The sequence below is a fragment of the Marmota marmota genome, unplaced genomic scaffold (genome assembly GCF_001458135.2).
Source record: "Marmota marmota marmota unplaced genomic scaffold, marMar, whole genome shotgun sequence".
NCBI classification, from domain to species: Eukaryota; Metazoa; Chordata; class Mammalia; order Rodentia; family Sciuridae; genus Marmota; species Marmota marmota.
The window spans coordinates 6,664,395-6,691,696 of NW_025999983.1; the positions used below are offsets into that span (position 1 = coordinate 6,664,395).

Sequence of the window (27,302 nt, forward strand, 5' to 3'; positions counted from 1 at the left end):
TTTCCCAGCAAACAGGCCAAACTCAGGCCAGGATGATCATGCAGACAACTGACCCCACACAGCAGGAACTGGGAAGGGACCGAATGGTGCTGACACAAGCTACCTTGACCCTGGTTCAGCCACATGGATTAGACTTAGAAGTGGTCCAGAGTTACTTCCTTGGCTGGGAGTATGTCTCTGTGGTTATATAACACATATTAGAAGCGCTTAGCAGGCTGGGGATGTGGATCAATGGTAAACACTTGCCTGGCAAGTGTGAGGCCCTGCATTCAAACCCAAGCACACACAAAGAAAAGTCTTATGTTTGATGTGATATTCTTTTAATGTGGCTTGATAAACGCAGTGATCAGTAACGCGCGAGTTAGGATGGGGAGAGGAAGAGGAACCTCACAAACTTCACATACCTGCCGTGGAGTTCCCAAACAACCCGAATGTGACGTGCATGTACCCTTTGACCCAGCCACTTTGCTTCTGGGAATGATCCCATGGTTTTCCTTTCACATATCTATCACCTGCTGCTGTGAGGAAGTCCAGCACCATGGCCACTCCCAGGGACCCAACCAGCAGTCTGTGAGATACACTCAGCGAAAATCCAAAGACGTTAGCACAATGCAACATACAATATTTTACATACCACTTTTGTTTAAAAACAACATACTTATGCATGTACGTGCTTGCTCGAAGGCATCAGATATTTATGAAACAATGCACACATGAACAGGTGACCGTGGTCATCTCTGTGAAGCCTTGCTGCTGACCAAGGAAGGAGACTTATTTTCCACCTGCACCTTTCGAAAGTGTGTTTATGTACATGTGTCATCCATTCAAAAATGACATAATCTGTTTTTTAAAACATGTGACCATGCAAATTATATTTCAATAAAACTATTAAAGAAAATGAAAAACAAATGGCCAATAAACATCTGTCAGTTTGAAAAAAAAAAAACTGTCTTACAGTAGGAAGTAAATTTCAATGTCCTGGTCCATAACTATTAATTGAATAGCTCAGTTCCCATCCCCAGGAGCGCCGCTCCCCACACCTCTGTCCACAGCATCTGTGAAGCGTAGCCTCAGCTGCTAGAAGCAGCAGAGTGGAACTGGTGTCTTCATTGTGACCAGGTTCTGAGGCAGATACTGGTAACATTTCCACTCTATCGTGCAGCAAGCACGCAAGTTAAGACTGAAACAACAGGTGTGTGCGTCCTTGTCCTCGATGAAATAGAGGATGTGTTGGCAAAGGGTATTTTCAGAGTTCCTTTAAGAGCCCTCTTGAGTAGAAATTAAACCAAGGAAAGTATGGGACATTTCAAGGCAGCAGACCTAAAACAAATGTAACTTTGGGGACACTACCTAGATGTCACCATATTTTATGGGAAACTAGGTAGCATTGTAAAAAACATCCTTGGTCCATTAGTATAGGATTTGGGAAATACAGAGGAATTTGAGCACTCAGCTATATCCAGCTGCCTTAGAATCATTTATTTAGCCAGTTGGAGGTTGCACATAAAAGATCGCCTTGGTCTGTTTGCATTGGAGCTTGGCACAGTTTAAGATGGCCTTCCACCACCGGATTCTGAGATTTTAAGACATTGTGTGCTTGAAAGGAAATAATTTCACTTTCTTCTTTTCAAAATCATGTCTTAGCACATTGTTATCTGACACCATTCCCGCTCTGTGACATTGTCTTGTCAGTACGAGTTTTGCATACATCAGCGGCTGGTCACCCCACCGGGACCCCTACTCTTTTGATACGTTATTTTTAACACAGAGAGACTGAACTTACATATCTCTGCCGCCACCTTCAGGAAAGTCATGTACTGAAAAGAATCCTATTTCTTCTGTCCCCAAAGAAGTACAAATGTGGGCTTCATGCTTTTGATGTTTCCCTTGACTATAGTAAGGGGTCCTAAGATGGTATTTGATTCTCCTGTTCTTTTGACACAGAACTTCAAGAGCTGTGGAAGAAAAATAAATGGCACATAATAGAACGCTTTCCTAACAGATGCAGGCATGACAGAAAACAGGCACAAAGAAATTTTGGCTTTCATATAGAGATCATTCAACTGTAAGGATCAAAATCTTATTTTAAAGGGTCATTACTTGTGGGTACCAACCTGCTCTTAATGTTATTGATCAGCAGTCCCTTGAACATAGCAGTCCCTGATAGAAGTGGAAACTGTTCCTCTGCTTCTTTTTCACGCTTCCAAAAAGAAAATATACACATTCCTTTTCGGATGTGCCTATTATGGGCATTCGAGAAGTCAGACTCAAACATCAATCAAATAGACGTCTGCACTGACGTGGTACAGAAGGAGTGACGCGGCGGACAATTCCGACACTTCCTTGGTAGTGGGGATTGTGTAAGGGATTGACAGTGACATACCCCTGTGTTCATACGTGTGGGCAGAGGGAGGCAGGCCAGCATCCCTCTCCATAAGCAGAGTCTCGCCCTGTGGGAGTTGACAGTGGTGTCCTAGCTTCACCTGAGTCTTCCACATAATGATCATTATTACCAGGATGCTAGGAATTCCTCTAATCAACAAGGTGCTTTCTGTCACTTACATTTCCATAGAACCGTGTTGCATCATAACCCTACGAGAAAACTACCGTTGTTTACCATCTCCCAGAAACTGTGCTAAATATCCAACATAAAGGTTGGCCTTCTTTCCAGATGCAAAATCCTAGGATCACAGGATAATAAAGAGGGCCTCTGTAGCCAGGTCTCTCTGACTTCAGAGGTTCTGTTTTTAAATACTAATCTATATCTGGTTTTTAACATAAACATCTACTGTGTTATTTCATGAATTATAATATGCTGTCCTTTCACATGTCACCCAGGTCAAATTTTTTTCTCATCCTAAAGATAAATGCGATTATGTAGCCCATAAGGACGGGCATACCTTCTGGAAACTGTGTCACTGGATAATTTTGCACTGTGGGAGCACCCTAGAGTGTGCTTGCTGATACCAACCTGAATGCACAGCCCATCACACACCCAGATGATGTGGCAGAGTCTGTCGCCCCTGCACTGCAATCCCAGGTGGCCTGCTCCCGTACTGCATGCTGCAGGCGATGGGCACACCGTGCCAAGCATTCGTGGAGCTAAATGTACAAAAATGACACAGTATAACTGCAGTGTAAAGGATAAAGTGGCACAGCTGTATAGGACTGGAAGCTGCTGTGGCAGTCAGCGCGTGAGCAGTGAGGAGTGAGGCCAGGATGTTCGTGCTCTGCCGTAGACTAGCACCTGCCCACTTGGGCTGTACTACATTCATTGTAAAAAAATGTTCTTCTTTCTTCAATGATAAATTAGCTTATTGTGACTTTTACTTCATACACCTTTTTAATTTTTGACTCTTCCATAACAAGTTGAAACAAACACATTGTACAGCTATACAAAACATGTCTTTCCTGCTGGGCGGGTAATCCCAGCAACTTGGGAGGCTGAGGCAGGAGGACCACAAGTTCAAAGCCATCCTCAGCAATAGCAAGGCGGTAAGCAGCTCAGTGAGACTCTGTCTCTAAATAAAATACAAAATAGGGCTGGGGATGGGGCTCAGTGGCTGAGGGCCCCTGAGTTCAATCCCCAGTACCAAAACAAAAAAAAAAAAAAAAATTATTTCTCTACACCCTTATTCTATAAGAGTTTCTATTTTTTTTTTTTAACTTTTTAAATGTTAAAAACTAACACACAAACACACTCATCACCTGGGACAACAGGGGAACAGGCGCATCAGTGTCCCCATCTCCCACCTTCACATCTGTCCCTTTGTCTTGGGGGCAGTCACATGCGTGGAGCTGTCACCTCCTGTGATAACAAGGGCTCTTGGAGTCCTCCTGAGGGACCTGCCCACCCAGGGTGGTCGCTGGCGTTGCTCCTTGGTGTCACCCTGGGTTTGCCTGTGAGGGCAGAACACGCCTGAGCCCTCCTCCGTTAGTGGAGGCCGGTCAGTGCTGGGTGCTCTCCGGGCTGTGGAGGGCCTGCCCAGGTCTGCAGGAGCTCCCCACGAGCCTGCAGATGGATCTGCTCAGGGTCTTTACGGTCCTTCTCCACAGATGCCTTTTCTCTGACCTCTCCCAGGGCTGTGAGCTCCCTGTTGGGAACTGTTTCACTACCTGGTGACCACCATGTGTGAAGGGCCAGTGGTGGCTGAACATGATTGTGTGGTCATGGCTGTCCCCAACACATGTGGGTCACAGGGCAAAAATAAGATTTCACTGCTAAGAAGGGTTCAGTTACTATTCAGCTTAAAAAAATTGACATTGGGGCTGGGGATGTGGCTCAAGTGGTAGCACGCTCACCTAGCATACGTGAGACACTGGGTTCGATTCTCAGCACCACATAAAAAACATAAATAAATAAAGATACTGTGTCCACCTAAAACTAAAAAAAAAAATTTAAAAATTTTTAAAAAAAAGATTCAAATTCTTAAAAAAAATTGACATTGAAGTTAGCCTTTATTCAAGTTTGTTTGTTTGTTTTATTTATTTTACTATTTTATTTATTTTACTATTTTATTATTTTATTTATTTATTTATTTATTTTACAGTAAAATGCATTTTGTCATATACGACACAAACGGAGCACAACTTCTCATTCCTCTGGCTGTACGAGTCACTCCACTAGTGCGCTCACGCCTGTATAGGGTGATAATGTCTGCCCCTTTCTACTTTCCTTCCCCTCCACACAACGCCCCCCCCCCCACCGTGTGTGTGTGTGAGATATGGTATACAAACCCTCCCCCTACACAAACCAAAGTTCCTTCATTCTTCCCTATCCCAGTTTGCTTGCTTATTACACTCATCGTAGGCATTTAGGATGTGCTAATTCCTAGAGTTAAATGAGAGCTTGGGGCCCCCTCTCCCAGCTTACAATGTACTGGAAGATGAAGCACTGGGTTCTGCGTCAGCCGTCATTGGATGACATGGTATGGGCTCGCAGTCTTGAATTACCAAGTTCACTAGGTCTTTGTCCATTAAAAGTAAACAATCACACTATTGGGAGTGATGACCTTTTTCCCAGCATTGAATTATGAGGGAAATTTTTTCATCTGGCTGCTTAGAATTTATAAAAATTCTAAGGGGAGAGGTTTGAACTACAATTTTGTAAATAACACAGAACATTTAAATAGTTATTTTTTATGTCAGTCCTTTTGTGAAAAACAGAGAATAAACCAACCTATTTTAATATTTTCTATAGAAGCTTTATCAGCCAGACTGTACCAAAGAAGCAGAACCAGTAGGATTGCTTTATATATGCACACACACATATGTATGTGGGTTATACCTAAATATATGTGTATAAATACACATCCCTCCATACATATATATGGATATATACCCACATATATATATATATATATATATATATATATATATATATATATATATATATGTGTGTGNCATACATATATATGGATATATACCCACATATATATATATATATATATATATATATATATATATATATATATATATATGTGTGTGTGTGTGTGTGTGAGATATGATATACAAACCCAGATGACATGCTGACGTGTGTCTATATACATGCACATGCATATGTAGCTGTATGACCACATATCAACTTACACACACATACAGACATACACACATATATATGGAGAGATTGGTTGCAGGAAATTGGTTCACCTGGCTTTGGGGGCATTTAGGACATAGGCATGTGCTAAATGACAAGCAGGCCCTCGGGAAGGGCAGACTGGGACTCCTGGGCACAGCCTGGTTCTGCAGTCCGCAGGTAGAATCTCTGCCTCCTCATTCTGCTCCAGAGACCTGGTGGTGGATTGATGAGGCCCACCCAGGACAATGTCCCTCACTTAAAGCCTCCTGTCCATAGCTCTCACATCTGCAGGGCACCTCCCAGCAGCACCTGGATCAGCTGGAGACAGGTCCAGCCAAGCTGACAGAAAACTGTCAGTCCACGCATGTGATTGTTCGCCAAGAAAATCTAGTAAGAGAATAATTACTTTTAACATTTTTAAAGAAAACCAATGAACAGGAGTGGCATTTGCCGGCCTTCCTCGAGAGAAGCTGGTCCAGGAGAGGCCAGCCCCACGCAGTGAACGGCAGACCCTAGCACTCAGTTCTCGTCCACTCCTGAGCCTTGGAGAGTGTCTCGGGTCTTAAGGGAGCACCAGCAAGTGGGGGACCAAGGTTAACTGACAGCAGATCCCCAAGGGCATCGCAACTGCTGTCCTAGAAAGCCGCACATGCGTGTGTCTGCCCTCAGGTGCAGAAGCTAGAGGGAGAGGTGTGGGGTGTGGAGCTCAGGAGAGCAGAGGGGAGGCCTGGGGAGCCGCAGGAGGGGGCAGGGAGGGAGGAGGGAAGGCAAAGGGCAGGTACTGGGAACAAAAGTGACCAAATCATACTGTCGTATTGTTGGCATGACAAACCCGCAACCAAGAATTCCACTATTACACACAATTGTAATGCACCAATTTAAAAAGTTTAAAAACAGAGCTCCCCGAGTCTCCACCAGAGGCTTGCAGGTTGGCAATGCGGCTTGTTGGAGCTGCTCCCTCTTCTCCCTCAGGGAGCTCTGCCTCTGAAAATAGCCGGGAGAGTTTGCAGACTCGCCCCAAACACCATCTCAAGGAGTATTTGTATCAGCCTCAGCCAGTCCCCAAACTCCTATGCTCGCCACACCCTTAGGATCTCCAGGCCAAGAGACACAGACCTCCCAATTCTGGGTGTTCTCCATCCTTTTTATTGATGCCTTATAGTTGTGCATAATAGCAGGACTTGTTGTTACGTATTGGGACATGCGCACAGTGTAACCATACAGTGTGGCCAGTACCCCTCCCCAGCACTTCCCGTCCCTCTCCTCCCCCTCCCCCTGGTCTTTACCCTCTGCTGATCTCTCTTCATTATCATGAGGATCCCTCCACCTTTCTGTTCCTTTCTCCTCTCACCTTCCACATGAGAGGAAACATGCGACCCTTGGCTTTCTGAGTTTGGCTTATTTCACTTAACATAATACTCTCAGGTTTCATGCATTTTCCTGCAAATGACATAACTGCATTCTTCATAGCTGAAGAAAACTCCATGTGTGTATATACCACATTTTTTTTATCCATTCTTTGTGAAACAGCTGGGCTGCTTCCATAGTTTGGCTTTTGTGAATTGTGCTGCTATGAACGTGTCACGGTAGTGTGCGGACTTTGATTCTTTAGGATAAATACTGAGGAGTGGTAAGGTTGGGTCACAGGATGGTGACCTCCATACTGATTCCCGTAGTGGGAATTTGTAATCCCGCCAGCAGTGTAAAGTGTTCCTTTCTCCCCACATCCTCTCCAGCATTCATTATTTGTATCCTTGATGGCTGCCACATTGACTGGAGTGAGATGAAATCGGAGTGAAGTTTTGATTTTCATTTCCCTAACTACAAACGCTGTTGAATATTGCTTTATATATTTTCTAGACTTTCGTACTTCTTCTTTTGAGAAAGTGTCTGTTTAGTGTCTTTGGGGTTCGTTTTTTTGTGGTGTTAAATTTTTTGCATTCTTTTTGTACATTCTTGATGTTAATCCTCTGTCAAAAGAGTAGCTAACAAAGATTCTCTCCCATTCTCGAGGTTCTCGCTTCACATTCTTAATTGTTTCCTTGCTGTGCAGAGCTTTTTAATCGATGCCATCCATTCGTTACCTCTTGGCATTATGTCCCGAGCTTTAGGAGCCTTATTGAGAAGGTTGTTGCCTGTTCCCAAAAGCCAGAGTGTTGAACCTACCCTTCGTTTTCCTCTGAGAGTTACATAGTTCTGGTCTCATTTCTAGGTCTTGGATCCATTTGGAGATGACTCTTTTGCAGGGTAAGCAGTAAGGGTCTGTCTCATTCTTCTACATAGCGATAACCAGTTTCCCCAACACCATTTGTTTAAAAAAAAAAAGTGTCTTTTCTCCAGTATATGTCATTTACACCTTTGTCATGGACTAGATCAAAGATTGTCTCTGTGTGGATTTTTCTCACCTAATAGTTCTAGTTTTTAAAGATTTAGGTCCAAGACACACAGTAAGACATCTAATCTAATATCTGACCAATTTAATACAATTTGAAAAAATAGTTAATATCAATTTTTAAAATAGATAAACATATATTTTATTATATTCTTAAATAACAACATCCCTGATCCAAATAGATGTTTACATGGTACTCATATTTTGTCATAATATTAATGACAATGTCACTGAAGGGAAAGAACACATCTCCACTCTAACTGGGGATGACCCCAAGTGGGTAATTCAGTGTCCACTGGATATTGATTATCACTGTGCCTCCCTCAAACTGTAAAAATATCCCTGTGCAGCCCTGTGGGTTCATTGTGGCACCCCAGGGTGCCTTGATGCATAGTTTGAGAACTGAAGCCCTAAGCATTTATACCAATGCCTTGTTGAGAGTCCTGAGTTCTGAATAATGTGATTGAAAACCCCAAACACATTCAAGGTCAAATCAGACCTTCTAGTTATTCCCCATCTGGTATGAGACAGATTCAAGATGTGTAACCAGGAAGCACCTACCATGTGACAGAATTTAAATCATGCCGTCAGAGTACAGCAAATGAAGGAACGCTCCGTCGAGTCACCACCAGCCCATTCCCGCAGCTTTGCTTCCCTCGCCACCCTGAAGTGGCAAGGCTTTGATTTTTGTTCGCTCTTTGTTTCCTGTTATTTCTGTCTAGGATGTTTCTTGCAGCACCAGTGAGAAGGAATTCGGTGTCTCCGTGTCAGGGAGGCCTGTTTATTCTGACAAACTCATCAACCTCCAGGGTGTTCCTCCACCATGAAACTGATTTTCTGTCTCATCCGCTGGCTAATAAGATGTGAGGCTCTTTCCCGCCACGCAGCGGGCTGGGCTCGCCTTCCTTCCGTCCGCGCAGTGGTGGAATCGCATCCCGGCTCCCACCGACAGCAGAGCGCGGGGCTGGGCCCAGGAGAACCCAAGATACTGGGAGCAAGGAGAGCTAGGAGGGATCCACGCTGGGAGCAGAAGGAGAGCTAGGAGGGAATGACCTCGGGAGCAGCAGGAGACCTAGGAGGGATCCACGCTGGGACCCAGCTCACTGTTGGCTGTATTCGCTTTCAGTTCTGATTTAAAAAAAAAAAAAAAAAGAAAAGAAAAATCATCCAAGACTGAAACCTGGTGGTGCTCGTGAGAAACACGCCACCCGTCCAAAGCCAGAGATGGCTGAGAGACTAAGTGTGGCAAAAAGGAGGACCATCTTGCAAGCTGAGTGTGTGCGAGACAGGCACACACCTGGCTGTCACAGTCAGCGTCAGATCCCCTAGAACCCAAGGTCCTCTCCCAGGTCCTCATTGGCTGGGTACTAAGGGGTGTACAATCTTCCTGAATGTCCCCTAGGTTTTACTGTCTCCTACTGGGTCATTTAAAGAAATGCACCTTTAGTTGTCCCCTCCCTGTTCTCTGATGGCAGGGAGGACTTTCGGGGACTGAGTCCATTTTGGCACACAGGAAGTTTCTCTCTGTTGGTCAGGTGACCCCCTTCCCCCTGGCCTCCTGTTTGACAGAGACTGAATCTATCACACTGGGTGTTAACTGCTGGTAGCCATTTGTTCTACTTCTCGTTGAGCTGAATTTCTTACATTCTCAGTAATTTTACATTTAAAGACTAAATACTGTCTTCTGAAAATGGACCTCTGGACTTTCTGTTTCTCTCATGCTGGTGATTGGTTTAAGGACATCTCCACCATTACCTTCTCCCACCACCCCAAACCTTTAAATAAAGTTAATGTCCCACAACATTCGTCTCCAGTCTCTAAAGAGAAATGGAAAAACATGCAGCTTGAGCATCCTTAACCTGAATTCCAAAGTGCTCCAAAACCTGAAACTTTTTGAACAGTGATTACATCATGCCACAAGTGGAGAACTCCACACATATGAGAGGCCACAGTCCCAACACAGGCTCACTGAACACAGTGTATACAGTTGCCTTCAGGCTCTGAGCGTGTGCAAGGTATATACAAAACAATCATTTCCCTGTTTTGACTTGGGTCCCATCTCCAAGGTACCTCATTATGTATGCACAAATATCCAAAGATTTGAAAAAATCCAAATTTCAAAATACTTCTGGCCCCAAGCATTTGAGGTCAGGGATGCTCAGTACCTGAGGATCGACTGTGGCATCTCTCCATAGAGAGACGGTTGCATTCTAAAACGCCTTCCTTTTCTGCTTCTTATGTCTTGAGATCAAAATAATATTCAGGTTGGGTTTTTTAAAGCAAGAAGCTGGACACGGGGCAGGGGAGAAGGGTGTCCACATGGGGCGATGTCGTGAAGGGCAAGTGTGTTGGGTGGGCTGCCCTTTCTGAGCAAGTAGGACTGGGGACGTCTCTGGAATGAAGGTGGTCTTGCTGCCTCCTGTTCATCTCATTTTCATCTTTCTGCTCATATTCGTCCCGTCCTACGCACAGCTGAGCCGAAGGCCTGGCTGATGTGACAGATTCCAGCCTGAGGGTCCCAAGCCTCTGCAGCTCTCTGGGTGTCCTAGACACTGGTGGCTTTCCCAGGGTGTCTCAGTGTCAGGGAGGGGTGGCATCTCCAGGGTATCACATGCAGACCCTCACCCCCAGCCTGGGCAGCAATCTTGCGTGGCTGGGGACAATGACAATAGGATAGACCATATGGAGGCCAGGATCCCAGACAGTAGCCGAACAGGCACAGCCTTGCACGAACCAGCAGGAGTCCACTTTTTCTGCGCCCTTCTGTGTAAGATGCAGGGTGAGGGCAGGGGCTCCCCTAGGTGCCTTGGCGGGTGGGAGGGACACAGACAGGAGCTCCGCGCACCATTGATGGCGAGAGCCAAGCAGCGCCATGCCCAAGACTCTTGAGCCTGAGCCGCCAGACCAGTCCCACCCTCGGGGCTCAGACAACAGACATTTATTTTCATAAACCTGGAGGCGGGAAGTTCAAGACCAGGGCATCAGAAGGATTGGTTTCTTCTGAGGCCTCTCTCCTGGTGCTCAGAGGGCCACCGCCTTGTATACTCACAGGTCACCCCCAGCCAATGTCCTGTGCTCTGATCTCCTCTTCCTATAAGGAGACTGTCATAGGGACCCATCCTGATGACCTCATTTTATTTTAACTACCACTTTAAAGTCTACCTCCAAATGCAGTCATACTCTGAGGAGTTGGGGGTTAAAATTAAACATACGAATGCAGGGGGCAGGAGATTCAGCCTGTAATAGCCCATTTCTTTTCATAACAGGCTTTCAATACAAAGGAAGCCCATTGACATGGACACAGAAATCTTCTAGGTATATAAACAAATATTGAATGTGAAACTCTGGGATGAGCTTGCTTTCCTTGTTTCTAACAAGGACTTCGCTGCAATATTCATTTGCATTACTTTCTTCTCCACTGGGCTGGAAACATCTGGAAGGAAGGAAACCTGACTCATTCCCCTTTGCAACCCTGCTCAGAACACTCTAGTGAAGAGTGAAGGATCCCATCAGAATTCACCAAAAAGTTAATGTGACACAGAAAACTCACGAAGGCCAGAGGAACGCACCTGATGGGTTTGGAAAAGGGGAAGAGTGTCTGGCGGAGGCAACGCCCCTGACCCACGCTGTTCTTTTGCAGTTCGTCTTTTGCCGGGACTGTAAGGAGGAGCACCACGAGGGATCCTGCAGCACCCTGCTTGAAGCCTCGGGAGCAGCTAAACAGGTACAGATGCCACACGTCCCTCCCAGGGGCTCAGTCGCTGGTGGGCGGGGGCTACTTCCTGGCAGTCCTCAAGAGTTCCTCCCTGAAGCCCAGGAGCAGACAGCTAGTCCACAGCCCTCCTCCTCCGGGGGACAGTGTAGACTTCCCCATGGCATCTGGGTGATCTGGACTTCCATGACAGTTTCTCCCCAAAGGAATACAAGATAGAGGTAGGGCTTACATGCATGATCAGAGGGGTATTTAGAGAGGAGATAAAATAATTTAACAATCTCTTTATCACAGAAATCAATACTGGTCCTACTTTTATTTTTTAAATGCCTTTGTGTCTTTTTTTTTTTGGGGGGGGGGTACCAGCGATTGAATCCAGGGGTGCTTAACCACTGAGCAACATCCTCAGCCCTTTTTAAATTTTACTTAGAGACAGGGTCTTGCTGAGTTGCTGAGGCTGACCTTAAGCTCATGATCCTCCTGCCTCAGCCTCCTGAGCCACTGGGTTTACAGGAATATACTGCCCCCCGCCAGCGCCGGCAGCTAAACTAAAGGTCCCTCTAGTGAATTTACTAGGACACCAAATAAAACACAGACACACAATTTACCTTTAAATCAAGCTCCAGGATGGCTCCTCTCCTCTCGGCCTCAAGCTCCCCAAATAGGAGAGCGAGGAATGTCACTAGAGGCTAACAAGAGAGAGCTAACACATTCAGAAGTGAACTTTTATTGGGGGGACCCTCATTCTTTAGAAAGTTCCATCCAAAAAAAGTCAAGAGGGGCAGGGTTACAAGCACAGGTAATTCCACCCCTGGGGCTGTGGGAGGCCAAGCCTACTCATGAAGACACATTCTGCTACTTCAAGGGTGGGACAGTGTCTAGGGCCACTACGAAGGTGACCAGACCACTTGAAAGTGACCGAAAGAGCCTCTACCAATCACAGGCAGGAAAATGCTACTCATTCAGTGTGACCGCCCCCACAGGCATGCGCCACCATACCTGACTCATTGCAAATTTTTGGTGAAAACTCTGAGTGACATGTACAGATGGTCCTCCCCTTGTGATTAGGATAGAATCTAAGTTGATAATAGTGTAAATTATTCTAAGTTGATAATAGTGTAAATTCAAAAGTGCCCTGAACACATCTCACCTACCAAACATTACTGTGCACACTGTTGTCTGGGACATGGGTGATCCGGGGACTTACTGGGAGCTGTAGCTTGCTACTGCTGTCCAGCATCTTCAGAGAGGGCGGCACCACATATCACTAGCCAGGAAAAGATCAAAATTCACAATTCCAAACACAGTTTCTACTGCATAAGGTAGAAAAATCAAAACCATCGAAAGTTAGGGACTGTGTGTACAGGGATACCGGAATGTGGAAGGATGGCATTTGTAGCAATATCATGAACTATGCTAAAGTACGTTCCAGTCCTGATTAAGTAAATATCGTGTTTCCTGAGGCTCACTTTCCAGTGTGCTATACCAGGCTCAGGGAAATGCAAATGTGTCTAATTTATTAATTATGATCAACCAAATCTTAGGGGAAAGAAGTAAAGAGCTCAGCACAGTTGATGAATTTACTCATTATTTTTCTCTTAATATAGATGTTAACAAGGGTCTAAACACTAACTCCATGCAGATAAATCCTCTAGTCATTTCCTTGATAGGATCCTAGTAAACAGACATACAAATTCTATAACATTTTCATTTTATAGTAAAGAATATTAAAGACCTAAGTGATCTGAAACCAGAGCATAAAGAAGCTATTCCTATAAGGTATTCTGCGGATGTGTTTATCCAAAATTAGCATAACTAAGTAAATGTAATTAGTGAATTGGGCCTTCTCATCAGCTTCTAAATTGGTGACCAGGAGCGTATAAGGAATTTAGAAAAAGTTGTCATTTCCATAGCAAAGGGGTAAATGCTCCTTGATTTATTTTAGCTCAAGGAAATTCACATGCAAGCTCTCTTGTGCTTGCTGCAGGAATGATAGTGGTATTGACACCCTCTGCCTGGGGTCACTGCAGCCAGGAAGAAAAGCCCATGGTTCTGGGAAATGGGATTAGTCTAGCAGTTAACACTATGTGCTCTTCGGACCACAGAGACAAGGCTTCCAAGAAGTGGTATGCTGACATCTATTTCTTTGCAAACAGAACAGTAAGATGAGGAGTGTGTCCCTTACCCTTACCCTGTCCAGGCACCTGACTGTCCCTGTAATCCTATTCATTCTTCATTCATGAGGACCCAGCCATCCTTGGCGGTGAAGTTTGTTTTCTTTTTAATGTATTAAAACCTTAACATTCAACTTAGAAAAATGGGGAAAAGAAAGTGAAAGATGACCCTGAGCACAGATGGCCCTTGTGAAGGAGCTGTGTCTACAATGTGTCTATCAGCACACATTCCACAGCCTGCTGGACTCTCCTGCAAAATGCAGTGAAGGACGGTTCCCTTCAGAGGCTTGAAGGGAAGCCATGGGGGAGCCACACAGGAAAACGAACAATTACAGCAATATGCCAAACCAGAGCACAGCAAATATACACCTCTGTACAGCACTTCCCGGGAGTCATGGAAGATGGCTCAGAGCTCATCAAGAGGATGCAGATTAGGAATGATAGACCATTCCAGAAGTGGACACCGCAGGGGCAAAGGTTTGGGGCAGGGACCTCTTCAACCAGCCTCTTCCATCCATCCCTAGTCCCCAAGCCAAGAGAGAATCTGGTGCATACACGCTTAAGAGATGTTTGTTGAGGGATGGTAGCATCTACAACGAAAGAGGCATCATTCCACTTGACAAATGTGTATTAAAACACCTCTGATATGTTAGGCATTGTTCTGATCCCTGGAAATAAAGAGCAAGATAAAGTCCCCGCTCTCACAGCATTTCTGTCACTTCACCGGGCACCACAGGGTGCACAAGCAATCCATATGAGAGGAGTTCCCAATCCAGACCAGGGCGAGGTGGCCCTGCCCCTAGACCTCCCAATGACGAGCCCCCTCCTACTTCTAGCCCCTGGTGACAGAGCCAGCCTCCTGTCCTCTCACAAACAAACCAAACTGACCAACAAACCTAAAGCAGAAGGTCTAGAGTATCCAGTGGGTCCACACCCACTGCACAGAGCCTGCGTTTGCTGCCATTTCCCCAAGTCTCTGAATCAATTAGGGCTCCACAGGGAAGTGACCCGGACTCAGACGGGCACATGGAGGGGGTCTTAATGGAGGGATGACCTACGGCAGTGGGGTAGGATCACAAGAACCAAACCACTGGAGTCTAGCCCAGTGGGAGCGGGACCTCACTAGGCCAGAGGTGCCAGTGGAGGAAACGGGGGCTCTGTGAACCCCACAAGTGGGAGCTGCAGAGAAAGGGACCTCGTGACAGAAGGAATGATCCCAGAGGGTCCAGCTTTGCCAGAAATGGGCTCCAAGAAGGCCAAGAATGTGGGTGGACATCTCGACTTCTCTCTTCCACCTCTGCACTCTTACTGTTGTCTCCCACTGGCCAGATCCAGTGGGAAACCAGCCCCAGGGACCCTGGGGACACAGCTCATGAGAGTCAGCCCTGCGGGTCAGGGCAGTGGAGGGAAAAGAATCATGCTCTGTGAACCAGTTTGCCAGGGCTCCAAAGCCTCCTTATTTCAGCCCTGGTTGCTGAACCCAACAAGCTACAGCACCAACACTAAGGCCAGGTCCACTTGGTAGTAGAATGAGGGTCTGGGTTTTAAGGGAGCCCCTTACTTTCTGTCCCCTACATTTCTCTCAGTCTGCAGAGATCTCATGGAGGATGGCCTCTGAACTTCCACTGACCAAATCCTTTGAAAGGACCATCTATGCACCTCTGACCATCCAAAGTTCACCCGGCCCCTTGAAGTGCAGGCGTTAGCTGCTCCTGGATGTCTGAGTTTTGCTAATACAACAAACTACCCTCCTTGGTCCTCTCCACATCTTCTTTCCCATTCAGTTCACCTGAAACTTTTTTCCTCTTAGCCACTCATGGCTGCTCTCCACTCTCTTCCTCTAGAAGTGACTGGTTTCTGTTCTTTGCTATTACCCTCTCCAGCCTGGCAAGTCATTTCCCCCGGGGCCCAATCAGCTTTTCCCATGGGTTGGGCAACTTGACTCAAAACTTAATGCATTTTTTGATTAATGCAATAATTTTTTTTCAAAAAAAAGCAAACTCAAAAATTGGTTTTAAATTGGTTTTAAAATATTGAACAAGCTTTAAGTTGAAACTGCTGAGAGTTTGGGAAATCAGTGACAGAAGATCAATCCATCTCAAGCTAATGAGAATCCAGTCCTGTGCACCTCTTCTGGCTCTCGCTGCCTTGTTCTCCTCCCCTGTTCTGTTTCTTCCCATGTTCCCCAGAGGCTTTCTAATAACTAACCACTTGCTCTTGCAAACCACATAGATCAATGCACCCTCACAGTGGTTCTAAGTCGTTGATGTTACTACTCTCCCTATTTAGCGGAAGGGCAAACTGAGACATCTTGAGTTTTAATGATGCTATCTAAAGTCACAAAGGAAATCAATTTCAGTGGTTATCCCTGATCAAGTGGTTTGGGAACAGCGACTGCTCTCTCTGGTTAATAATCCTCCTGTGTCTAAGAGGAATGTGCCCATCCCTGCCCACTGTGCTCCTACTTAACCCTCAAGACCCAGATCAGATGTCCCCTCCTCTGTGAGGCCATCTGCCCACCCCACTGCCTCCTCTAAGCCTTGAGACAACTGAAGTGTTGTTCCTCTCTCTCCCCGGAAGGCTGAGTTTTGCTAGTGCAGAATTTGCACCTGCTTGTCCCTATCCCCCAGGGCCTGGCACATAGTAGGTACTCACTGATTGGATGAATGATAACTCCCTCCTTCATCCTCACACCTTTCTCTTCCCCAGGAGGTTGAAAAACCACCTCTAAAAAGATGGACAGTCACTTCTAGACTGGGTTCCATCTCAGTAATCATTTGAAAAATAAGATTCCCATAGTCAAACGCGGTTCCCTCCACTGACCCCCTGAAGTGGGAGATTAAGCCACCATCTGGGCTGGGATGACAGGAACCGTGTACACTTGCAGGGGACGTGTTCACAAGGTTCTTCCAAATGCACCCTCTTGTTTTTAGCCCCGCCACAACTTTGTGTGGTAAACTGTGATTATGAGCCAGGGCTAGGGAGGGAGAGAGGCCCATGGGGCCACAGAGCTGATGAACGCCATGAGCCCATGGTGCCCAGGGGTGTGGGAGCTGCAGCAGGTGGGACCGTGGACCACATCAGCCCGTGAAGCAGCAACATGGCCTGTCAAGTCTTCCTCCCGGGCCCTCTGCTTTGTCAAAGAGGGACTGGAAGGAAAACTCAAAAGCCAGCAGAGACCAGACCCTTACAGGAACAAAATCCTTGATTCAAATCAGGGACTCCCAGCATTTTGATAAGGAGACAAAGATATAGTTCACCTTTGTGCTGTCTTTCCTAATAAAACTGCAATAACAAAACAGAACCTTAGCCTGGGCACAGTCATACACAGGCCCACAGTAGAGGCTGCAAACCTTGGAGTACGCGGCTTGTCAAAGGAAGCAGCAGCCAGTGTGTGCCACACAGAAAGGCGGGCCTGTGTAGCCAGCTTTCCATCCTGTGACAAGTCAAATAATAAATAATAAATCAAATTTATTGTCTCACAGTCCTGGAGGCCGGGAAGCTAAAAGCAAGGGGCTGGCGTCTGGTGACAGCCTTTTTGCCACATCATCCCATGGTGGAAGGCGGAAGGGCCAGAGGGGGGCCAAACACAGTCCTTTAAAATGGCCCCAACCCACTGGACACAGTAGCACACACATGTAATCCCAGTGGCTCAGGAGGCTGAGGCAGGAGGATCACAAGTTCAAAGCCAGCCTCAGCAACTTAGCAAGGCCCTAAGCAACTCAACGAGACCCTGACTCTAATAAAATATTAAACAGGGAGCTAGGGCTGTAGCTCAGTGGCAGAGCGCTCGCCTAGCATGTGTGAGGCCCTGGGTTCAATTCTCAGCACCACATAAAAATAAATAAATAAAATAAAGGCATTCTGTCCATCTACAACTACAAAAAAAATTTTTAATATTAAAAAAAACCTGGGATGTGGCTCAGTGTTTAAGCTCCCCTGGGTTCAATCTCTGGTACCAAAAAAAAAAGGGGGGGGCACAAAACCTACCCATCAAGGTGATGAAGGTGGACCCTCGTGGCCTCCTCCTCTCTTAAAGAACCCTCTCTTATTACTCTTATGAGCAATTAATTCACAAATTTGGGAGGAGTCAAGCACTCAACTGTAGCGACACGGAGGGCTGGAATTTGGGTTCACTTTGCGCGTGTCACACTCCCTACATTATATACGTTCCAACTGTGTCTCAGCTAACTCTTCATTTCTTATTTCTTCTAACCAACAGAAAGAGGAGTAATAGGGATGTTCCCTAAGTATTTATAAGGTATCTATCCTGTACATGCATCACCTGCAGTATCTTGAGCATTCAGGAAGACAGATCTGGCCTCTGACCTCACGACGTTCATAATCTAGTGCAGCAGAAAAAGCAACTGAACAGATCATTAATTGCTGTACTCTGAGAGGAACAAGAGAGGAAGGATAGGAGGCTGTGGATGCATAGAAATGACATCAGTCTTCTGGGAGCTTCAAGGAACCATGTTTTAGTCCACTGTTTGCTGCTGTGACTAAAAAATCTGACCAGAACGATTATAGGAGAAAAAGCTTATTTAAGGGCTCAAGGTTCCAGAGGTCTCAGTCCACAGACAGCAGGCTCCATTCCTCAGGGTCCAGGTGAGGCTGAACATCATGGCAGGAGAGGGTGGCAGAGGGAAGCAGCTCACATGATGATCAGAAAGCAGAGAGAGAGAGCTCTCCACTCTCCAGATACAAAGTACACACTCCAAGTCCAGGCCCCCAGGGACCCCTCCTCCAGCCGCACCCCACCTGCCTTCAACTCAGTTAACCTCATCAGGGGGTGAATCCAATGATTGGATTAGAGCTCTCATAACCCAGCAGTTTCTCCTCTAAACTTCATGCATTGTCTCACTCGTGAGCCTTGAGGGACTCCCCACATCCAAACCATAACAAACCTTTCCCTGAAAGAAGTGAAAACTGAGACTTTTAAGGATCAGCTGTCCAAGCACAGAGGGGACTTTGGGGTGTTCTAGGGAAAGAAAGGAGGTGTGCAGAGTTCTCCAGATGAGAGAGCGCGGCGTGTCCACGGACAGGAAAGCCGCTCACTTAATCATGGCCTGAAACGACAGTGGCAACAGCCTGATCTGGAGAAGTAAGCAGAGGCCAGCAGAGGCTCACAGATCACGTTGCAGAGGTTGAAGTCCAGGGCAGTGAGAAATCACCCACGGACTCCACGAGGTCAACCTCATCAGATTGGTGTTTTCAAAGGTCACCAGTGATAATAAGAACCCCAGGTCGTGTTTTCCAGGAAGAAACTCTGAGCTCTTGAGACCTGGTTGTGGACGGTTGTTACTGGGGTGCCTGGGGGACCGCACTCTGCAGCGGGAAGGGAGCGAGGCTGGGCAGAGAGAAGGGGAACTGCCCATGGGTTACAGCAGCCAAGCCCACAGGAGCGCTGGAGCTGGGACAGTCCCTCGGAGCCATTCTGCATCAGGAAGGAGGACAGGATGGCACCCGGTGGGCATGAGCTGTCCTCCCCTCTGCTCCACGCCCAGGGGGTAAAGCAGCTTCCTTAGGCTGAGGGCAGTTCCTCGTCAGGGACCTGGTGGGGAGTTGTGAGCTGCCAACGTAGCCGGTGGCTGAGGAAGCAACTGCCTGAGTCCTGGAGCAGGGAGCTGGTCAGTCTCAGTGTCCACTGCAGTCCACCCTGATGCTGCCCAGACCTCTGCCTCTTAAGCAGGGAAGAGACTAGGGAGACTTGCAAATGGAGGTTGAGAGGTGAGCAGAAGCTCACACTGCTGCAGGGGTCTCTGGGTTGCAGCTGGCTCCAGTGGCCCCCCTGCTACGACCACTCTAGACCCTCTCTCAGATGAGAACCTCTAGTGGCTTACCTGGTGGTCACCCCAGTGGTCCCCATTCCTGGTTGTATGCCATTCTAAAGCCATGACCACTGAACCTGACTAAGCGTTGTCAAAATCAGCCGAGGAGTACCAGAGAAGCCACAGTGCACCTCCCAGGTGCCCAGTGTACCCTGCCCATTCTCATACCCACCCCCCATGAGGGCCTGTCCCTTTGCTTCACCTGTGAGTCACTTAGAGACTGGAACTCGAGGTGACCAGATGACCGCCCTGATGAGCTTACCAGAACTCTCCGTGGGTTCTCTGTAGACGTGCAAGCCAGGCCCCTGTATCTGCAGGGCACGTTGCACAGGGGAGCAGAGATTCCCAGGTGGGGCCGTTCCTCCTTCACCCCTTGATTCCTGGACGGTGAGATTCTGCTTGTTGGCAGTGTGGAGCCATGTGGTGGCTCTGGGTGGAGGGCCTACACTTCGTCATAGGGGCCAGCGCCCCGTCACACAGTGAGGAGCTCCAGCTGCAGGTGGAAGCTGGCCCATCCCTCTCACCAGTCCATGGCTTCTGGGAAGTGTGACACGCGGAAGGACAGAGTGGTCATGTGCCCACTGGGACAGCTCCTTTGCTACTGGTCCCGTGCAGGGCCATGCAGGGTCCTGCCAGCGTCGGAGGTAGAGCCGCCTGAAGCTCTGCCGTCAGGAAAGGCCAACCCAGGCCCAGAAGAGGGCTGGTTCCCGTCAGGATGGACTCCTCCCCCTTCCAGGGCGTCTCTGCGACCAACACGACCTCAGAGGGCCACACTAGCAACTCAGTGCTGCCTCGGCTGGCAGCAGCTTGGGCAGGGGCAGGGACAGTGGCAACCCCAGCCTTAGTGAGGAAATGGGGCTTTGTGGCCAGTAATGAGGTGGGCCAGGTCACGGAGCCGGGGCATTCTGCCCGCCTAGTTGTTTAAGGGTGCTTCTCAATGCGTGCTGAGTGCATTGACGTGAGTACCTGGATGCTCCTGCCTCAAGCCCTCTCCATGGCGGGTCCGCCTGCCTGCTCTGCAGAGCCCTGGTCTTACCGGCCCTCAGTCATCTTACTAGTCACCAAGATGTTTGCCCTGCTTGTGAGTCTGTATCTATTCTTGGCTCAGCCCTTTTCTTTTCACACTGAGCATGTAGTCAGCTGCCGATTGCTCGCATCTGGAGCCCTGCGTGGAGCACGGCGGACGGTGCAGCTTAAAACAACAGGAATTTATTTCACACGGTTCTGGAGGCCGAGCAGTGGAAGATCCGTCGGCAGCGGCTTGGTCTGGTGAGGACTCAGTTTCTCGCTGCACCCTCACAGGGTGGAAGAGGCGGGGCTGCTCTCTGGGGTTCCTTGTATAAGGACACTAATCACATTCGTGAGTGCTCCACCCTCCTGACCTCCTCACCTCCCAACAGCCCCAGCTCCTAACATGGTCACCGTGGTGACTGGATTTCCACACGTGAACCCTGAAGAGACACCAACACTCACCCCAGCGAGTGCACTTGCAGCGCTGCCCACTGGGAGCTCTGCTCACCGCTCTGCCAACACCAGGAGGAGGTCCCAGCAGAGCAGCAGCCCATCTGTGGCTCACACCCACAGGCTAAGCAGTTCGCCTGTGAACCACGCGGGGATCCTTCATCTGCCCCCAAACAATTCCCCCCTTGTCCTGCCACCACCACCACGGGGCCACGGTTTTAAGAGGCCACAGTGCCACAGTGGTGGGAGCCTGGGGATCTGTGTCGCCTGTTGGCACAGCTGCCTCATTCCATGTGGCCCGCCTTGTGCCTGACCCTGGAAACCCTGGGTCCATCTTATGAGGATGTGGCTCAGAAGCGCCATCTCTGCCAGGCATAGTGGCACTCCAGGGGGCTCTCTTTCAAATGCACAAAACTCTTAGTGACTGAACACTGGAGTCCTCTGTGGGGATTCTCTGCCTGGCTTGCCTCAGCTGCATGTGACGTCGCACAGCTGGACTGGCGAGGCCCAGGAGGGGTAGGCTTGAGGCCAAAGCCACAGAGCAGCCACAGAGCCTGGCGGCAAATCAGAAGACAGGCTGTGAAGTGGCCAGTTAGTGTCGATGCTTGGATTTCTGACTGGGTGGCAAGTGGTGCCATTCCCTGGGAACAGAGTGTCCAGGGAGTGAGAGTTCACCTTGGCCTCCACAGAGGAGCTCAGTGGGCAGAGGAATGGATGTACAGAGCCCTGAGAGGGGACAGCTGGCCTGGAGCCAACAGTGAAGACGGGATTCTCCTCTCCAAATGACTGTCACTTACCCCCCATCCCTACCCAGGGGCTCTGGTGCTTTGTCACCAGAAGCTCAGCTAAGAGCCTCCCAGATGGGAGTGAAGCAGCAACCACTCCAGACAGCCTCGATTCTTCTGGATGTTTTGCCCCTGTGCCTCTCCTCGCGTACCTCCCAGCCACTTCCTGCAGTTATAGGAGCAGAGTCCTTGAACTGGGGACCGGTGAGATTTACTATTCCTGGAGATCTAGCTCCCTAGTTATTTGGGAGTGTGCTTCTTGAATCACTTGTTGGTTTAAGTAAAACAGTTTTATCGATGTCACTTGTGCAGAATCCTTGACTCTGGACGCACAGCCTAAATGGATGTGCACGCGGGACAGGAGGGCTGTGATAGATCTCCATTAAGGCCGGCGCAGCCTCCCAGCCTGCAGTCCATCTCGGGCAGCTAAATAAATGCCAAGGACAGCACCAGCCTCTCCATAGAGCGTTTCCAAAGCACTTAGCCTGTGAAAAAAGGCTTGCTCTGGGGGGACAGAAATGGCCCTGGGCTGGTCGTCACACAAATCAGCTTGATCTTCTGCACTTCCAGGCAAGTCACTCAACCACGTTCAGCCCTCTCCCCCCTGCCACACGGGGCCCGTAAGATCTTCTGAACCATAAATAATGAAATGAGAATGAATGTGAGGCATTTTATAAGTCATAAAATACTACAAAATGTAAAACTTTGGGGTTCGAGTTTTTCGTGGCTGAATGCTAAAAATGTCAAGCACTACAGAGAAAAGGAAAGAAAAGATTGAAAGACAAATGAGACGTGCGTGCACACGCACAGACGCTCTCCTGGTCTGTTGTCTACTGCCTACAGGACAGAGGAGGTGGCGATTTATACAGGAAAGCACGGCTTCCCGTTCTGGAAGTCAAACATGGTACATCATGGGCTCAGCTTCTCATGGGGGCCTCACGGTGGTTTTCTCAGGAGGAAAGCAGAAGGCAGGTGGGCATGTGGAGAGGAGGGAGGGGACAGAGAAGCCATCCTGTTTGGTGACAACATGCTGGCATGAGAATTAATCCAATCTGGCCTCTGGAAAGCTCCACCTCCCTACACTGCAGGGTCCAAGCCATACTTCAGCCTGAGTCCTGGCCAGGGGGCGACCCCTTCACACTGCAGCACTGACACCCGGTGCATACCCCCTAGGACATACCCCCCCAGGACATCCCGCCCCTCTGACAGACCCTACCACAGATCAGGTCTCTTTTCTTTGGGACCCTCCCTGTCTTGAGACACTTTTCTTCTGGGCCTGTCACTCCACAATGAGCATCACCCGCCCTGCTACAGCCCACCAGCAGGGGGCTCCCTCCAGTCTGGGTCCACCCGTGTCACACCACAAGTCCTGAGCTCTCCCGCCTGGGCACCAGCAGACCACAGCTCTTCCCAAAGCCCCCACCTCCCCAGGAGTGACAAGGTGTCCCAAGAGCTTAAGATGCCAGTGGGTTCTTAGGATCCTGGCACCTGATCCACCAAGGCTTCCAGGGCAGTCCCTGGCCTGAGGTTCCCAGTGTGTGCCCTGTGTGCCAGGGACCATCGGCCAGCCGCAGAACCACTGGGTAATGAGGAAATGTGTTCACAGAGCCGCTGTCACTCACACACGTACACATACCACACCACTCAGCAGGGCACACACACTCTATACCCCACATGCTACCTGCATTCGCCCTGCACACGGCATACCACAACAGACCCACCGTACACAGCACATAAACAACACTCGCACCACACACAGGCCTCTGCACAGTTCACACACCACGCCCACCCCACACACCGCACACACACCACACACCCACACATAGCATACATGCACACACTCCCAGTCCTCCAGTCCCTCCGGTTGGGGTTCTCTGCAGGAGCAGGCGAGGGAGGGCTGCGCAGCGCCGCTGGCCGCCAGAGGGCGCTGGATCCCTAAGGCAATGCGACATTCACAGGCCGCAGAGCTGAACCGCCCATGGTTGGTTATTGCGCAGTGGCGCTGGCATCAAAACAGCAGGCCACACCTCAGTGACACGTACGACCCTGTTAAACTCAAGGTTCTGCAAAACAAAAATGAAATGGCCTGGGGGGGGGGGAGCATGCGCCTCGAGGGAAGCCCCATCAGGACCGCAGCCCGGGCTGAGACCACTGGGCACCGAGATCATGTCCCCAGAGGGCGTTTCTGAGAACAGCAGGTTTGGAAAGGCGGCCCTGGTGGCCATAAGCCTGGATCGTGGGCAGCCTATGTCCCTGCACGTCAATGCTGTGGCCTTAGTGTGGAAGGGGCTGGTGGGCTCCACCGAGGCTCCCTGGCCGATGCCCCTGGGTCAAACGCAGGTGCCAAGCGCGCGGTATCCGGGCTCACGCTTCCTTTCTCGCTGCGAGAATCACCTGCTCAGCCTCACGTGGGGGGGGGGGGCGGTCTGAGACCAAGCGGGATGCGCCTGGAGGCCAACAGCCGGCCCAGGCCAGGGAGGGTGGCCTTGTCCGCCCTCACGATCCCTCGCCAGCCCTGAGAGTGAACCCGCAGATCTTTCTTATGTGGTTGTTTCTCTGCAGAACCCTGGCTGGTCATCCTTATGTGAATGTTGTCCCCATGACGCAGGACACTGTGAAGTTGGGGGGACTTAATGAAATGACTCATGTGTGGTACCTGCCTCAGGGCCTGAAAGTCACTGTGTGAGCTGAATGTCACCGTTCCCACATGGCAGCCCACAGGCAGGGACCTTCATTGTCTATTCCTCATTTCTCCTCTTCACCAATGTCCCTAGTGTCTAGGACAGCGCCTGGCCATCTTAAGGACCCAAGAAAAATGTTTGACAGGTTAAAGAGCGTCTGTGCCAGCTATAACAAAAATAGCAGTATGCCCTCTCTCACCCCACTGCCCTGACACCTGGTGTCCTGCTAGTGAAGCTTCTGCTTTCTAACTCTTGTCTCTGTTGGTCACTTTAGTCACTGACACCCTAAGAGAACTGGAGATCTCCTTCGTCTAACAAATTAGCTTTTCTTTCTCGCTCAGGTGTAGATTTTTTCCACTTTCATCTGCTTATGGTAATAGTTGACACAAAGTACTTTAAATCTTCCCATCAAGTGGTACCTATCAATAATCTTTCTACTTTAAAAGTATGTTCTTCTGTTTCCCCATCAATTTCAAGATAGCTCAACAGACATGATTTATATTATATACTTCCCTCCCCTTTATGAGGCATTGAGCCCCAAGGAGCAGGACTGTTTAAGATCTAACCTGTGGCAGTTGGTACACATTCCACTGAGAGCAGAAATCACCACCACCCTTATCATCATTGAAAGGACGGCCACACTGCATCCTACGTGTGGCCCAGGAAGTTTGGAACTTGATGGAGAAAGTGTAGCCTCATGTCCACTCATTCCTCCATTAAATCTCAGCACTCTGGTGAGTTTTTTCTTTGAAAATATATAAAAATAATGAGTTCAACACACACACTCATTCCTCTAGAACAGATAGCAATAAAAGAATGTCATGAGACAACAAAACAAGTTTTGTGGACATCCTTTTCTCTCACTAGCATTATTGATTAGCTCAAGGCCCTTGGAAGGTGGTGCTGTCTTCTTGGTCACCAGCAGGGGGCGGGCTGCTCAAAAGCAGAAGGCTGCAACTGGACCTCTGCTTGACTTTGCATCTGGCCAGGCTACACTGGAGGGTTTCAGTAATTGTTTGACAAGTGGGTGTTAACCGGACTTTCGATTTTGATGAGGAAAGTGAAATTTACCTGAAAAGATTCGTGCTGAACTAAGCCAACCATTTTTTCAGTGATTAATGACAATCTGATCCTTTTTGGAAAATAGATTTAAGTTGACTTTTAGGATTCAAATATACTTGTCCAATTACTGGCCAACCAGGGGTCACAAATAGTCCCCTAAAGCAGGGAGGATAACGCATACACATTCTCTCAGGCTGTTCCAGCTTATGTGTACATTAACAGAGCCTCCCAGGCATGAATTTGGTGTTTACAACCTCTGTGGGGACACCTTGCTTTGCCTGCATTTTTAATGGAGACTTAAGACCAATCCAGGTGGCCTGGGCATCCATGCAAGTTCCCATAGTGTCCATCTGCCCCTCTTTGTCAGCCAGAGATGCTGGTGATGATGACAAAGCAGCAAAGCTTGTGATGTGACCTGCGGCTTGTATCCAGGATGCATGTGCTCCAGGTCACGATGACCCTTGTGAGAGAGAAACACATTCATCACACGTCTGCAGGTGAGCAGAGACGGGCCAGAACTTCTGTGCAAGGACATGTGCAATGAGCAGAGAAGGAATCTGGGCCCAAACCCCGGCCACTTCCCATGACGCAGACATCTCAGTTCACTGGAAACTGATCACCACTTAAAGCAAGGACAATCATCCCCTCTTGGCCGGCGGATTACCTATTGGCCAGCACTTGGCCTTGTAGAGGCCATTTGACTCTCTCTTCCACTCTCTCTCCCTTTCTGACTCTTTCCCATTTTCACATATAAACTACAGATACATATCAGAGAAAATTGCTCTTTTTTTCAGCCATAAAATATGTCAGTAGAGAGACTTCTCCCTTCCACCCTCCCCTGTGCATACACACACACATACACACTTCCTTCCTAAGGACCTTCGTAAGGATGCTACCCCAGACCTTCTGAATCCAAATTTCCAAGGTGTGAGCACAAGAATCTGCAGCATTTAAAAGTCCCTTGGATGACCTTACCAGCAAGCATCTGGCCACTACTTGAGATCATTCCAAAAGGGTTGGAACATTAGCACCAAAACCACTCGTAAAGGATGCAAAGCAAAGGATGCTTGTCTCAGGAACTGATGGTCAAAGATCTAAGCCAGGCCCCAGGCACAGGCCGAGCCCGTCAGGCAGGCCAGCAGCAGTGAGAGGTCCCTCACCCCATGGGTGAAGGTCAGAAGCCACAAAAAGTACTGGGACGTGGGGAAATTGGGGGCAGGGACTCCCGAGAAGCTTCTGGGTGACTCTGCTTTGCCACAAAGGAAGATGGCCCAGGGGTTAGCATCAGTGACAGTCGGGATGATAAGGACAAAAAAGGCTGGGCTTTGGCAGCTGGAGCCCCATGTGTCCTTACTGCGTCATTTCAGCAGCTCAGGCAGAAGTGGGAGCCCCCAGGTAGCAGTGACAGCAAGCAGAGTCGGGGATCAGGGCCGGGAGGGTGGTCGTCACTCCGGGGCCCCAGGAGGTAGGAGAGAGCCAGAGGCGATGGCCAGGAAGGGCTCTCCCCACAGTCACCAGGACCTCAGCTGCCTCAGCTCCCACGTCTTGGTCCCTTCACAGCATGTGAAGTGACACATTTCTCCGGTCAGAATGATGGCTGATGTTCTGCCTCACCTGGGCCCAGAG

The 27,302-nt window shown here is 48.7% G+C and overlaps 1 protein-coding gene across 2 annotated transcripts in view; it reads left to right on the top strand.

Moving 5' to 3' along the window:
• Prkn (parkin RBR E3 ubiquitin protein ligase) overlaps window positions 1–27,302 on the top strand; it is a 1,173,661-nt gene that overhangs the window by 1,133,663 nt on the left and 12,696 nt on the right. For both annotated transcript variants that reach the window (XR_007348672.1, XM_048805862.1), the window contains one exon: window positions 11,611–11,694. Coding sequence is in view for 1 of the 2 variants with exons in the window: in XM_048805862.1 (XP_048661819.1) it covers window positions 11,611–11,694 (84 nt within the window). In the remaining variant the exon portion in view is untranslated. The remainder of the gene's footprint in view (window positions 1–11,610; window positions 11,695–27,302) is intronic.